The sequence below is a fragment of the Cyanistes caeruleus genome, chromosome 8 (genome assembly GCF_971803275.1).
Source record: "Cyanistes caeruleus chromosome 8, bCyaCae1.hap1.1, whole genome shotgun sequence".
Taxonomy (NCBI): domain Eukaryota; kingdom Metazoa; phylum Chordata; class Aves; order Passeriformes; family Paridae; genus Cyanistes; species Cyanistes caeruleus.
In genome coordinates, this window is record NC_141708.1 from 33,912,811 (window position 1) to 33,925,981 (window position 13,171).

General features: G+C 46.5%; 1 protein-coding gene and 1 long non-coding RNA gene across 9 annotated transcripts in view; one reads left to right on the top strand and one right to left on the bottom strand.

Moving 5' to 3' along the window:
* The window catches only part of LOC111931518 (uncharacterized), a 36,161-nt gene extending 33,968 nt beyond the window's left edge, over positions 1–2,193 (top strand). Inside the window, exons 8-12 of one of the 2 annotated variants that reach the window (XR_015290101.1) lie at positions 193–413; positions 508–618; positions 1,028–1,223; positions 1,354–1,667; positions 1,776–2,193. This is a non-coding gene — a long non-coding RNA (uncharacterized LOC111931518). Of the gene's footprint in view, positions 1–134; positions 414–507; positions 619–1,027; positions 1,224–1,353; positions 1,668–1,775 lie in introns of both variants that reach the window. The other variant, XR_015290100.1, reaches the window with a different exon arrangement.
* Positions 1–13,171, bottom strand: part of CTNNA3 (catenin alpha 3) — a 399,590-nt gene that overhangs the window by 8,415 nt on the left and 378,004 nt on the right. For all 7 annotated transcript variants that reach the window (XM_086900642.1, XM_086900643.1, XM_023930192.2 and 4 more), the window contains 2 exons: positions 11,231–11,336; positions 5,616–5,750 (listed from right to left, as the gene is read on the bottom strand). In XM_086900642.1, the coding sequence (XP_086756768.1) occupies positions 5,616–5,750; positions 11,231–11,336 (241 nt within the window). The remainder of the gene's footprint in view (positions 1–5,615; positions 5,751–11,230; positions 11,337–13,171) is intronic.

Genomic DNA, 13,171 nt, shown 5'->3' on the forward strand with positions numbered 1-13,171 from the left:
CCTCAGCAGCAGCTGAAGCCCTTGCAGTGTGGGGAAGGTGTGGGGCCGTTCCCTGGGGTGTGCATAATATCCAGGGACTGGGACAGTGACAGCCAAAGGCCTGGGAACACAGACCCTCCCTTGTGTTTTTACAGCCTTGCCTCTGTGTTCACCTGGGCTTCAGCCTTCAAAGCTGGAACTCATTCATTGCAGTGTCCTGCTGGAACCTGTGATGTATCAGGCCTGGGAACTCAGGCAAGGAAACAGATACTTCAGTCCATCCCTGAAGAATGGACACATTAAAACACCTCCGTTTGCCACAGAAGCGGCCTGATGTCGGTGTTTAAGGTAAAGTCTGGCTCTTGAGATAGCAAGAGCTGAAGATAAACAGACATCTGCAGGTGCAGCAGATGAAAACAGCCCTCAGTGCACAGGTGAGGCTGGGGTAACTGCTGGGGGGCACTTTGTGCCACTTAGCAAATTCTGGGACTCCTGAGAGCTTCCTCTTCCAAACCCTTCCCTTACAAGGCCAAAAAGCGTTGTCTCACGTGCCAAGTACAATATAGAAGAAAAGATGGTAACTCTGCATAGCACAAACCAGAATTGCCTGGCAAAACTCATGGAGTGCAGTATTAGTAGGTAAGATATGTCCATTTCCTTTGCTGTGATACAGTTCTCTCTAGCTAAAGCCACTGCTGGACAAAGAACAAGGTGGCAAGGTAAGGTGCAGTGCTTGTGAGGGCACAGCTAATCCGCTAAGTGAATGTAATTACTGGCAATCTGCATACTGCAAATTCACCCCGTTATTTTGTGCCTGAAGAGGCACCAGTTTAATTCACAGAAGTAAATGTCCATTTCCTATTTAATCACTCCTAGTGAAGACTCAGTGAATTCTCCCCATTTGGACTTCTGCAGATTACAAGCAGCAGTACTCACTGTATGCCATGGGCCTGTTAAATAGTGAGAAAGAATTTTTAATGAGTGAAAATAACAGAAGTGCAGTGAATGGAGAAGGTGATGATTGACATCTCTTCCTCTCTCTGTACAGGACCCCTTCCAACCTCCATAATGGGGGCTGGACAGTGAGAAGGCAAACTACCAGAGCATGGGGGCTGAAGTCCAAAAGCCACTGCAGGAGAGGAGAGCAGAGGGAAGATCTGTCATCTGGGAAGTGCACAAAGCATCCCAGCTGCCCCGGGTCCTAATTAACCTCCACTAATGACAGAGCTGGGTGTGAACAGCAGGTAAGGAACCTTGCAGGCAGGGCAGACACGGCACAGGGCACACAGATCTGAAACAGCTGAGGAGGACTGGGCTGTGCTCATGGATTTCAGCACCATTTCTCATGTCCATACACTCTTTGTTGCCTTGCAGTGCCAGGTGGAGCGTGCTGGCAGCCAGCAGCGCCTGCCCCAGTGCAGGCAGGAACCCACAGTGCTGCCCTTGTGCCATGGCACCATCCAGGGCTCAGCTGCACCACCAGCTCAGGCTCCTGCAGCTGCTCCAGCACAGCATCATCCACAACTGCTCTGCTTCAAGGAGACAGCTCTTCCTTTTACACAACTGCAAATATGTGACACTACATCCTCTGCTCTTCATCCCTCCCTCCCTTCCTCTCCATTTCAGCTTCAAGAGAGGCTGGCTGGGTTATTTTTTATGAACCTTGTGGGAAGGAGTTTTCCTTGAAGGTGAGTTAAATCCAAGATCCTTGTGCACAGTCCTAGGGCTTGGAGAAGAGAGGTGAGGGGTGGATGTAAGAGCCATCTCAGAACAGTGCTTTGATGTGTGGATTCCAGCAGGCAGTGCTCGTTCTCCTTTTGCTTCTGCAAGTGGATTTGTCCTGTGGAAGTTGATGGTGATCTATGGGAATGTGGAGATGTGTAATTCTTCACAGGAGAGGAGCTCTCCCCTCAGCTCTTCTGCTGCAGAGCCTGTCCCAGCTCCTGCAGGAGGAGGGAGATGAGGGAGGGACTGTGAGGAGCAGTGGATGGGGTGGATGCCCAGGGAGGGCATTCCTGGCACACACACAAGTGCAGGAGGGAGCAAACCATGGAGGAACCTGTGAGTATATGATTATTATTTCCTAATGCTCCTGCTGGTAGATTTCTTCTCCTGTAGCAGGTTTTTGCTAACCAGAGGATCAGTTTAGTTTCAGTTCTTTGGAGAGTCACCAGTTTTTCTCTTAATGCACAATAAAACCTTTTCTATCTGCCAGGGCTGGGCCTCTTTTTTTTTTCTCCTTAATCATCCTTGCTGACTCCTTTTCTGATTCTCATTCAGAGACAATCAGGACTGGGAGAAAATAAAATATAATCCTATTCCAGCTACAGTTCTGTATTTTGTGATGGAGTTCTAATACTGTCTTCTGGGGAGGGAGAAGAACCCCTCTGCTTTCCCACAGAAAACTTGGGTTTGTCACTTTTTTCCAAGGCCAGCTAACCTAGACATGAGATGAATTCCCAAAGCCCCCACATGCACTCTCAAAGCTGGAACTTGCTCCAGCTTTTAAGGAAAGCAATCCAATAACCAGCCATTTTATACCACTAGTGCATTTCTCTCCCTCTAGAGAGAGAAATTTATCTGTACAATGTAAATTCTGCTATTCTAAAATGGAAGCAATTCAAACTTAGTTAATTAATACAAAAAGCCATCACTGCTTGGTTGGGCTGCAGTCTCGCATGAGGACAGTTTTAATTGCAGGGAGCAGCGGAGCACAGTCAGTCACAGCCTCCCCTTCCCAAGACAGTGACCAGGGAGACTTTTTTTTCAAGTTTCTAGAAATTTTTCATAACCACTGACACCAACTTGTCTCTACTGTCTTTAAAAGGTGAGTTAGAGAGGTGAGTCTCTTTTGATTTTTTTTGCTATGTAGCACCCATATTATTAAAAAAAATAAAAAGAAAATGCTCCAACAATGACTGTGTTCAAAATCAGTTAAGAGAGTAGCAACCTTGCAGAGTCTCACCTTGATTTCACAGAACATGCCAAGTCCTTTCAGGTCTCTGAGTACATTCTTCATTTTCACTGACTCCCAAACTAAGCCCCACCTAACTGTGTGTATTGAACCAGGAGTGAGTTGAGCATTTACCTGAACGTGCAGTTGTCTTTTTCCAAGTTTCTAGATTCACATGTGACAAATTCTCACCCTCCTCCCTTGAAGCAGGGTTAGGACCTGCAGTCATCTTTTTGGAACTATCAGTGAAGGTAAATTTGGGGGTTCATTTTTAGAACTTCAAATTTTTGCACTAGGTGGTTTATGGGCTGTTGACAGGAGTGACACAACAGAAAAGGTAAAGAATGTGAGTACTCTACAGCAGGAGACAGAAAGGGCAAAAACCCACACCAGTCACAGAACTGCTTAGGAAAACAAATGGGTAAGGAAGAGAAACTTTGCTAATGTGCAGCCCCAATGACAACAAGCATTTGCTTCAGAAATCAGACATTAAATTAAAATTAACTGTGTGTTCCAGAGGTGGTGTCTAAATTACCATTTGAATAGCCAGCACTAGTATCCTTATAGAAATGTTTCCAATCTCACCTCAGCAACAAAGGTTTAATTTCTGGTCAGTTTATAAACCATATAACATTTAATAATATTTTAGTGAGAATTAGGAGGCAGAAATAGATGGAGATACTGATGGGTAGAGGAGACAGCCCTAGAGCAAGGTGTGGGTAGAGACAGATGCAGGGAGGGACAGACAGGGCCAGGTAGAGAGACTGACAGCTCTGGATGGATGGAGAGAGGTGACACATTTGGACAGGTAGAGATGGGCAGTGCCAGGTACTGACAGGTAAGGACAGACTCCTTGGACAGGGAGAGGCAGTGGCAGGTATACACAGTGCCAGGTACAGATAGATCCTGACAGATTCTGCACCATTTTAGCAGATTCTGACAGAGATAGTGGCAGTGATGGAGCCAGATCTTTGACAGGGTTTGTGTCAGATACTGACACTGTACAGAGAAGGTGATACACATGAGGACAGGTGCAGTAAGTGTAGCTGGACAGAGACATGTACAGGTAACTAATGACAGCTATAGATACACAGGTACAGGTGTGTGCAGACAGGTGTAGCTAAATACAGCTAAATGTAGAGACAGGTTTAGACAGGTAGAGCTACATCCTGCTGGGGTAGATAGTTATGGACAGGTACAGCTAAGTGCTGGGAGGAAAAGACAGGCAGACAGAGCTACAGTTGGATAGACACACATGGGGAGAAGTACAGGTACAGGTAAATACAGAGAGCTGTAGAGCCAGAGCCACGTACAGAGAGAGGTACAGGTACATACAGACAGGACGACACAAGGAAAGAGAGACGGATAACCTGAGGTAGGTGTAAGTGGATAATTGATAGAGATGGGTGGAGCTCGGTACAGATCCATAGGGACAGCTCTGGAGCAGGATGCCCGGAGACAGATGTGCACAGCTGGCTGGTGATGGGTAGAGATAAAGCTGTTACCTCACACACAGCAGTGCCTCACACATTGCTGTATTTGGACTGCAGGATCCATCCCCTGCTGAAGTTATTGCGTGTGCCTTGCGGGGTCCCTCACCCTCGGGTTAGATGTGAACTTATTGATGTAACATGTTGGATTTACTGTTAATGTTGGGTTACAAGTTAATAGTTATTTACTATCAAGTGTTTCTAGCCCATAGTTAATGTTTGTTGTTAGTGAGTTAGGGTTCCCATGGGTTTCTAAGGGAAGTGGGTGAGGTCTGTGATTGATGTGGGAGGTGGTCAGGTGGAGATGGGGATGATCCAGGGCTGGTCAGGTACTGCATGGTGGTAAGAAAGGTTCAGCAAGTTAAAAGAACATTCCAGAACGTGACCTCTCTGGGGTGATGTCTGCACCAGAAACATCCACTGGTGGAGAAGACAACCAATCACTCGATGCCCTGGGACAATGACTGGTCTGGAGTGCACCATGCTAATGGACCAGTCATGGATGAGGGGGAGGGTCTATAAAAGGGGTGGTGGGGCTTCACTTGGGGTCCTCCTGTGGGAGAGTGTCCGGCATTGCTGTCACAGGGTCCAGCCTGATCCCCACACTTCTGTTGCTTCTGTTGGTGTTTTCTTCTTTTTGGTTTAATAAAGGGCTCAACTTTATGGGTGGAAAAACAAAGTCTGAGCCCGTTTCTAACACATGAAGGTTACAGCACATACCTCAGGGGGTCCGTCACCCACATACCCCTCTTGGGAAGCACCACCTTGCTGTTCCTTTTTTATTGCTGCAGACCTGTTGGGTGCCCCACAGCATTTTTATCCTGGCCTGGAACTCCACCCCTGCCATCTTTTCATTGTGTTCAGACACACTGAAGCATAATCCAGCTGCATAAGCCAATGCAGCACATTTTCAAGTGGATTCCAGTTCTTCAAACCCAGCTCCTTGAGTAACAGCAGTACCACAGTATGCTTTGAGAACTTAGAAAGAAAAGGGGAGTGTTAGAAAGAAAAAGGGAGTGTTTTTCCTTTAAAGCCAGAAGTCTTGCGCTCCACTTTGGCAGAGTCTCGCTGTTGAGCGGGTGTTGAAGAGGGAGACAGGATTTGGAGTGACTGGAACACAGCAAGCACAGGCACACCCAACTCAAATGTAACACACAGTCTAAGAGAGTGCTTGATGCCATTTTTCTACTTACTGCAGACATGATGAGCTCTCCACCAAGGTTCTGGATTTCTGCTTTAACCTGGCTGCAGATTTTGAGCTGATGTGAGTACAGCTTGATCTGTTCTAGGTAAGCCAGTAAATCCTGTTTGCACGACTGGTCTGGGCACTGAGAAGAACAATAAATAAAGCATTTCAGTAACTGCTGACTCAAAATGATCTCTCAGGAATCACATTAAAACTTCACTGAGGAGTATTCCAGTTGCAGACTGCGGGAGCTTTGCTTTTCAGTGCAGCTGTATCAGGCTGCAAAGGTCATTCCTCTTGGGAGGGTTTTTAATGCTGGAGTTGGAAGCTCAGATTAAGCCTAAATTCCCCATGTGCACTCTGTATTTAACATGGTTGTGCTTGCCTGAGCAGCATTTCTAAACACATCCTTTAGTGGATGAAGTCATTACTTCAATTCTTCAGATGATCTCTAAGAAAATACCTCCATTAACAGTGACGAGGGCAATCCAAACAGATTTTGTGGGCACTGTAACCATACCTGCACAGGCATGTTAACATCCCTATCTCAGGTTTTATCTTGTCATACGACCTACGGGGGTTTTCATGTTCCATCCAAAGCGTATTGAACTCAATCTACAGATCTTCTCTAGCAGTGGGAGCAGCAGAATTAGAATGGATTATGCAAAACTCACTCATTTCAGTATTTTTAACAATACAGATTTATATTACAGAAATAAATAAAGGATCTTTCAAACCTGTTTTCCCCCCCAAATACTTGGAGTGCAGTGTTGCTCTGTGGGTACCAGGCCCGCCACAAAAGGCTGGGTATGAATTTCTCCCAAGGCTGATTTTCCATTGCTCTGGCAGAATAAAAGGATCCTAAGGGGGATGGGAGCCCCTGCTGTGCTCCCCCAGCTGCACAGAATAAGAGTGGTAAAGAAGCAGGAGATCCCTGCAGGTTTGCAGCCCTGGGTTTGGCCCAGGTGTGGTACTTCCATGATAAATACACCCCTTCCTTTCCACAGGAAACTGCTAAGCTTTGCAGACTGAAAAAGCATAATACATCCCCAGCAACTGCACACTGCCAACAATCACCTGTGGTTTCACTGTATTGTGCTCAGTGGATTTAAATCCAAAACTTACCAGGAGCCAGAAAAAGCACCAACTCAACTCCAAAAATATTTCAGCTCCTGGCTTTGCTGAAGCATCAGCACCTGTTCAAAGGGTGTGGCTGCTGTTCTTCATGGCCATGCAAAAATGTTTGGTTAATTAAGTTCACGCTTTAGACTTAGTGAAAGGTGACAGTGAATGAGGAAACTCAGAGTGTTCAATTTCAAATTAATTATAATGACTTAACACCAGTCCTTACCTCATGTTCTGCTACACCCATTATTGTTTCCTGTATTTGAACACAGATTACAACAAAAGCAGAGCACTTCCTTGACATGCTACGTGTGATGTTTTCAAAATGCTAGAATTCTGGAAAACTGCTCTAAAATATGTCTTTGTTTCTTCCTTAATAAGCACTGCTTTAATATAATAAAAATAACTATTTATACAATGGTAGCTCAGTGTTTAGAAAGCTGGAATACTGACTGTTTATTTAATTTAATTAATAAATTATACTTCATGCCCAATAGAATGCAATCCCTTAGAGCATCAGAATTCATAACACCAAGCGGGTGTGCATTCCTGGAATGAGATTTGTCCTCCTCCATTTTTTTCTTCCCTTAGTTACACTTTGATTTTATCCCTGTGGCCAGAAAATGTCAAGAGAAAGGTGACATGCGTACCTACCTAGTGCCTCACCCAGTTACAGAAGTTCAGACAATGAATATTCCACAGTTGCTCAGAAGCAGCTGCTACAAGCAGCTCTTGCTCACCAGTGAAAGCGAGAACTGGGCTGCAGCAGCAGGACAGTCAGTAAGTTCTGAGTTTCCCCAGCCCACAGGCAGCTGCTGGTTACCAGTTCATTGCTGCACACCCTGACTGCAGAGCCCATCACATCCTATGGGCAGGGGTGTTCTGTAAGAGCAGCAGCAGAACTGACCTGCACCCCAAAGATGCAGTGGTATTTCACCCAACAGTGTCCACCACAACACCCAAATATCTTGAGCAGTTACAGTGATGGGGTGTTTCAAAGCAGGCTGAAATCAGCACTCAGCATGCAAGTGAAAAAGCCACAGCAGTTGCACAGGAGCTCCTGGCCACAGACCACTCTGGGTTTGGCTTGCTCTCACTTCATCCATTTGCCAGCAAAGGCCAGAGCATTTCTCTACAGAATGCACATGTGTCTTTACAGGGATCAGTGTTGGGGATATCACCCCCACCCACACCAGGAAAGTGTGCTGTGCACAGACAGGAATAAGCAGCTCGGTCCCAAAGGGATCATTGACACGGTGCTTTCCTGATCTCTGTAATTAGCTGTGACAAACAGGGCTCTGAGTGACGCCACTCAGCACCTGCCTACCTGCCTGGGATCCTCCTGGGTGCAAAACAACTGTAACATTTCAAACCAGGCTGATGTACTCCCTGCCTTTCTTGTCTTAGGGCTTCCAGGTCACATTAAGCAGCAAATTCTTCTGTCAGAAGGAACAAAACCCAAAAATCTTGTGACAGAAGGAAATGTTCCCTGATAATGAATTTATAATGCACTGGAGATTCAGATGCACAGGTGACTGTTGATGCTGTAACTGTGAGGGTTTTCACCGTTGTTACTCTGAGCCATCCCAGAAGTGCCTGTGACTGGACTGAAATACAGCTGAGTTCTGCTCGTGGTACCCCACTCTCCCTTCCCTTCAAACACAGCAACAGGGAGCTGTAAAAAACATACAGATCCTTTCTTCCACAGAACAGAAATTCTACATAATTTAGCTGTTAGCAAAAGGCAACATGTGAGACACTCCACTAAAAAGTCTGAATGCTGCTCAGGAAGGCGCTGCTGGCAAACACGTTCTGCTCTGGGCACCACATTCCTGGAAGGCTTACCCAGTTTGGCCCAAATTCAGAGAACAGTTATTTGGTAGCCCAGAGCGATGTAAACTTCATTTTAAGACCCCAGGAGCACAGGGCATAGGAAACCTGGCAAAATCACAGCTGAGAAAAGGAATTTGAAAATACCTTTGAGATAAAAAGAACCACAGTGATGAGAGAAGAGCTTTCAAAGGATAACTCTGCACAGCCAAAAAAGGTTCCAGAAGTTAAAAACCCTCTAGCCATGCAAGGCATGAGAGGATCACAGTAAGAATATCTGTAATAGGAGGAAAAAAGCAAGATCCTCTTTTTTCTAAGTGTGACACCTATGTAGCAATACTTGCCATGGTGTTCACCACAACTGCAAGGGCTGCTTGCTCCATCTTTTCATTTGTGTGTGGGTTTTCCTGGTTTTAATACTTACAATGTCATGTGAAGCTGCAGCTACAATCCCAGCAGCACCTGTAAGTGAGCAGGGTCCTTGAGATGCACAGAACAAATCCCAGGGTCAGTGGCTCTGGGTGTCAGCTGTGTGCAAGCTCTGAGCCAGGACAAAGGCAAGGAGCTGCAGTGAATTCACTAAAAGCTTCAATAGCCTCAATGATGTCACATTTCCCAGCAACTCTGAGGGGACACAAATTATCACCGCTAATGGTTCAGGAATACTTCTTCCTCACACTCATTTGTGCATGTTTCTAGTTTGGAACTGCTGTAGTAATACAGCTGAAATATTTTTTTTTCCTAAAAGAAATATCTCAGTGGAAGTGGATTCCCTGTCCTAAAACCAGCAAGAATTTATGATCCTTACTCATCTTTGGCTTTTGCTATCTCATAGTTTTCTGGAACGTATCAGTGACAGGTTTGAATTTTAGTCTGTAATAGATAAAATCTTGAAAGGAGCTGCTGTCCAGTGCTGGAAGAATGTGTGTCAAGATCAGGAATAGGGAATCCAGACACTTTACCTGTTTTTCCCACAAATTCAATCATAACTGTATAGATGCAAAATAGAAATTCTCTGTTATGTGGAATTGAGGGAGACACAGACTGTGTTGTTTCCTTGCCAGTACAGCAGAAAAGCACTGAGCATAGCAATGATGAGTGAAGGGAAGAGAGAGAGCACGTGAGGGTGTGGAAACAGTGACTGTCCTGTGCTGCCCTGCCCCTGAACGGCAGCCACAAAGGAAGAAAAGCCTCGGGTGTGCCCTCTGCCATTTCCTGCACACCTGTGCAGGTGTTGCAAGGCCCTAGAGTGACGCAGCCAGGCTGCAGGGGAGGCTGCAGGTGTGCTCACGTGTCACTGCAGCTCCCCGAGGCTGCTCAGTCACCCTGCTGCTGCTGGGCTTGTCTGGGGGGACACTGAGCCATCTGCTGACCTAAAAATCCACCAGCTGAAAGCACACCTTCCAGCTCCAACACTCTGCATTTCACCATGATAAGTAACTCAAAATCTGACTTATTTAAAATAGCTATAAATAAAAATTAAATGCAAAACCAAAATTCACCTTCAAGCTGCAGATCTGCAGAGGCCAAAACAGCCAGTGTTGTGGGTAGGGAGCAGAGAAGGAAGGTACAGTGAAAGCATGGACTCTAACTCTGCAGAGGGGGACAGGAAAGCATTCTGGAGCCAGACAAGTCTGTCCTTACCAAGCTGAGACCAAGCAGCTGCCCAGAGCAGCAGAGCTGTGTGCCAGTGCCAGCAGCTGTGTTCCCACAGCTCACCTGGAGCAGCTCCCAGTGCTGCCCCCCTGCTTCAGGCAGCTCAGTCAGGAGCCAGCACAGCCAGCCTGGCCACAGCAATCCTGCGCAATCCAGCTGTGGGGAAGCTGCTGCAGCACAGGGACCCTGCAGTGTCCCAGCCACCCGCATGGGGCACAGCCAGGACAGGAGATCCCAACTCCCCAAAGGCTATTCCACAGCAGCTCCATGGAGTGTTCATGTCCAGCATGGGGAACTCACCTGGAAGGGGCCAACTGCTGTTCAGGGACAGGCTGGGCACCGGTCAGCACGTGCTGGGCCTCACATCTTTCTCTCTGCTCTCAGTCCTCTCTCCCACTCCCTTCCAGCATCAATATTACTACTACTACTATTATATTATAAATGATTAAACTTCTTAGAACAGCCCAGGAGGTTTCCTTTTCTTCCAGTTCCAGGAGTAGGTGACCAAGCAGCTGCATTGTACTCAGTTGTCAGCTGGGGTTAAACCAGGACAACAGCTTTTTACACAGCTATTTATATACAATACACCTTAATATGTTAATAATAATGATGTATCTATTAAAGCAGCCATGAATATATATATATTTTAGATGTGTATATACACACTGTGTGTCTCAAGTGTTGCACTGACAGCTCCTGGGAGCTCACAGATGTTCACACATGCAGAAATGCACTCAGTGTGTGTGCCCAGACATGTGTGATGTATGCACACATCCACGCAGGGTGAACGTGAACACACCATTGACAGCAGCTCCACTCGGAGGTTCAGACAGGATCTGTGTGTCCAGTGCCTCAGAAGTGCTCCAGAGGTGTCCCAGGCACTCCTGGAGGAGGTGGCAGGGCTGGGGGCAGCAGGGCTGGGGGCAGCAGGGCTGGGGGCAGCAGGGCTGGGGGCAGCAGGGCTGGGGGCAGCAGGGCTGGGGGCAGCAGGGCTGGGGCAGGGTGCCTCACCTGCTCAGCGATGAGCCGCGCCAGGACGTCCATGCGCGAGCCCGACTCCGAGATCATCTTGGCGGCGTTGATGACGTCGGACGTGTGCTTCAGTGGGCCTCTCCCCCTTCAGAGGAAACACAGACACTCAGAATAAATCACAGCCATGCAAACTAGCTGCAGAACAACTCAATTCTACAACTAATCCATGCACAAGTGACAGCAACTAAATCCCCCCACAACTTTGTTGTTTGGCATCAACGGGATGCAGAAGTACCAGGAAGATGTCACAGTCTCTTCACATTCAAGGTACAACCCATGCCAAATCCTGACTGTAAGAAGTTTGCTGGGCAGTTTGCTGTTCCGAGGGTTCCCAAGCTCCTTTCCCATCCACGAATTTTCTAGCAGTATGTTCCAAGTTCAGCTCAGACTATTCTGAGGGTCATTCCGAGTATCCAGTCAGAAAAAGAGTGGGGTTGGTTTGGTTGGGCTTTTTAAATGTCATTGGTGCACCCAAGCACAAAGAGAGCTGCATGAACAGAGCTGCAAATCAGCTTACACATGCCACTCACAACACAGCTAGGCCATATCGAAAAAACACTTCCCAAACAATTACAGAATTTCTTCAGAATTTCAGTCTAGGAAAACAGCCAAATTCTTGTGAACAGTTTGCCAACAAGTCAGACTCTTTCTCTGTGTGCCCCTCTCTCAAGCCCAAAAATCTGCTTTAATTCCAGGGGAATGTTTCTAAGAATTAAGAAGTAAAATGTCAATATTTAATGTAAGAAGTATGACCACCCTTCTCTTGACATTAGCTTGAGCCTCAGCCTCCAATGCTGAACACTTCACCTAAACTAAACACTTAATTTACTTCATGCATGTATAAAGTGAGCAGTGCTGCTGAGCTCAGCTTTGCCTTCCAACATCTTTGACAGGAATATTTCTAGTTTTACTATGCATTTAATTTCCAAAAGCCAAAATCAACTTACAAGTTGCGCACTGGACAAAGGAATTAGACAATATGAAAAAAATTAATGTAACTCTTTGTTCAAATGAGAAAACCCCTTCCCTCAAGGTCAGGATGGTTTCACATGTAAAGAGCATTCCAGCAGAAAACTCATTTAGCCTAAAAACATTCCAGTATGGACCTGTACAAACCCTGTAGTCAGGAAATGACAACATGGCAGATAATGTTCAACCTCTTCTTGATTAATCACACTGCTCAGCAAAGAACTGCTGGTCCTTGGGGGAAAGCATGCTTTACTAATTACAGCTCCTTACCCTCAGCTTTGGAAGCCCACATTTATTTGGAACAACCGAGAATCCAGTGTTTTACACATCACTGTTCTACAGAAAGGCACCTTCTTGTCCTGGCAAGCTATGGTCAGATTGATCAGTTCATAAAGAATTACATGCGGGGAATGAATCTGCAGATGTAATCTCTGCATCTAGGATGAAGTCCTTGAACCCCACCCATATCCTTCACTTCCTTTCCTGGGGTTTTCCTTTTGGATCCTTTATTTTACAACCCAGCTCTTTTGTGTGCCACTGGCTCCTCGTTCTTGGCACTACAACAGGTCCCAAGGGCAGAGGTTTGTCAGGCACCCCCAGCACATCCTTCAGCTGCTCCACAAACTCCCAGTGCCCTCCCTCCGGGCAAGGTCCAGCCCAGCAGGAGCACCAAAGGTGAACACAAGGCAGGATGAGAACGGCAAAGGAGAGATGGCACACACGGCTCAATCCATTCTGCCTAGGTAATTCCTGCATCCGCAGCAGCTGTGCTGGCATTTGAAGCTGGCTCAGTATTTTGAGGGTAAAGTTGTCCCATTAAAGCAGCAATTTTCTTGTGCCCTCAGAGATGCAATGAGAATGAAACAATTCCACCCAAAGGAATGACTTCAGACAAAGGCAAATGAGCACAAGTGTGGCCACCCTTGGAGCCACCAGAGGAGCACTCAGCAG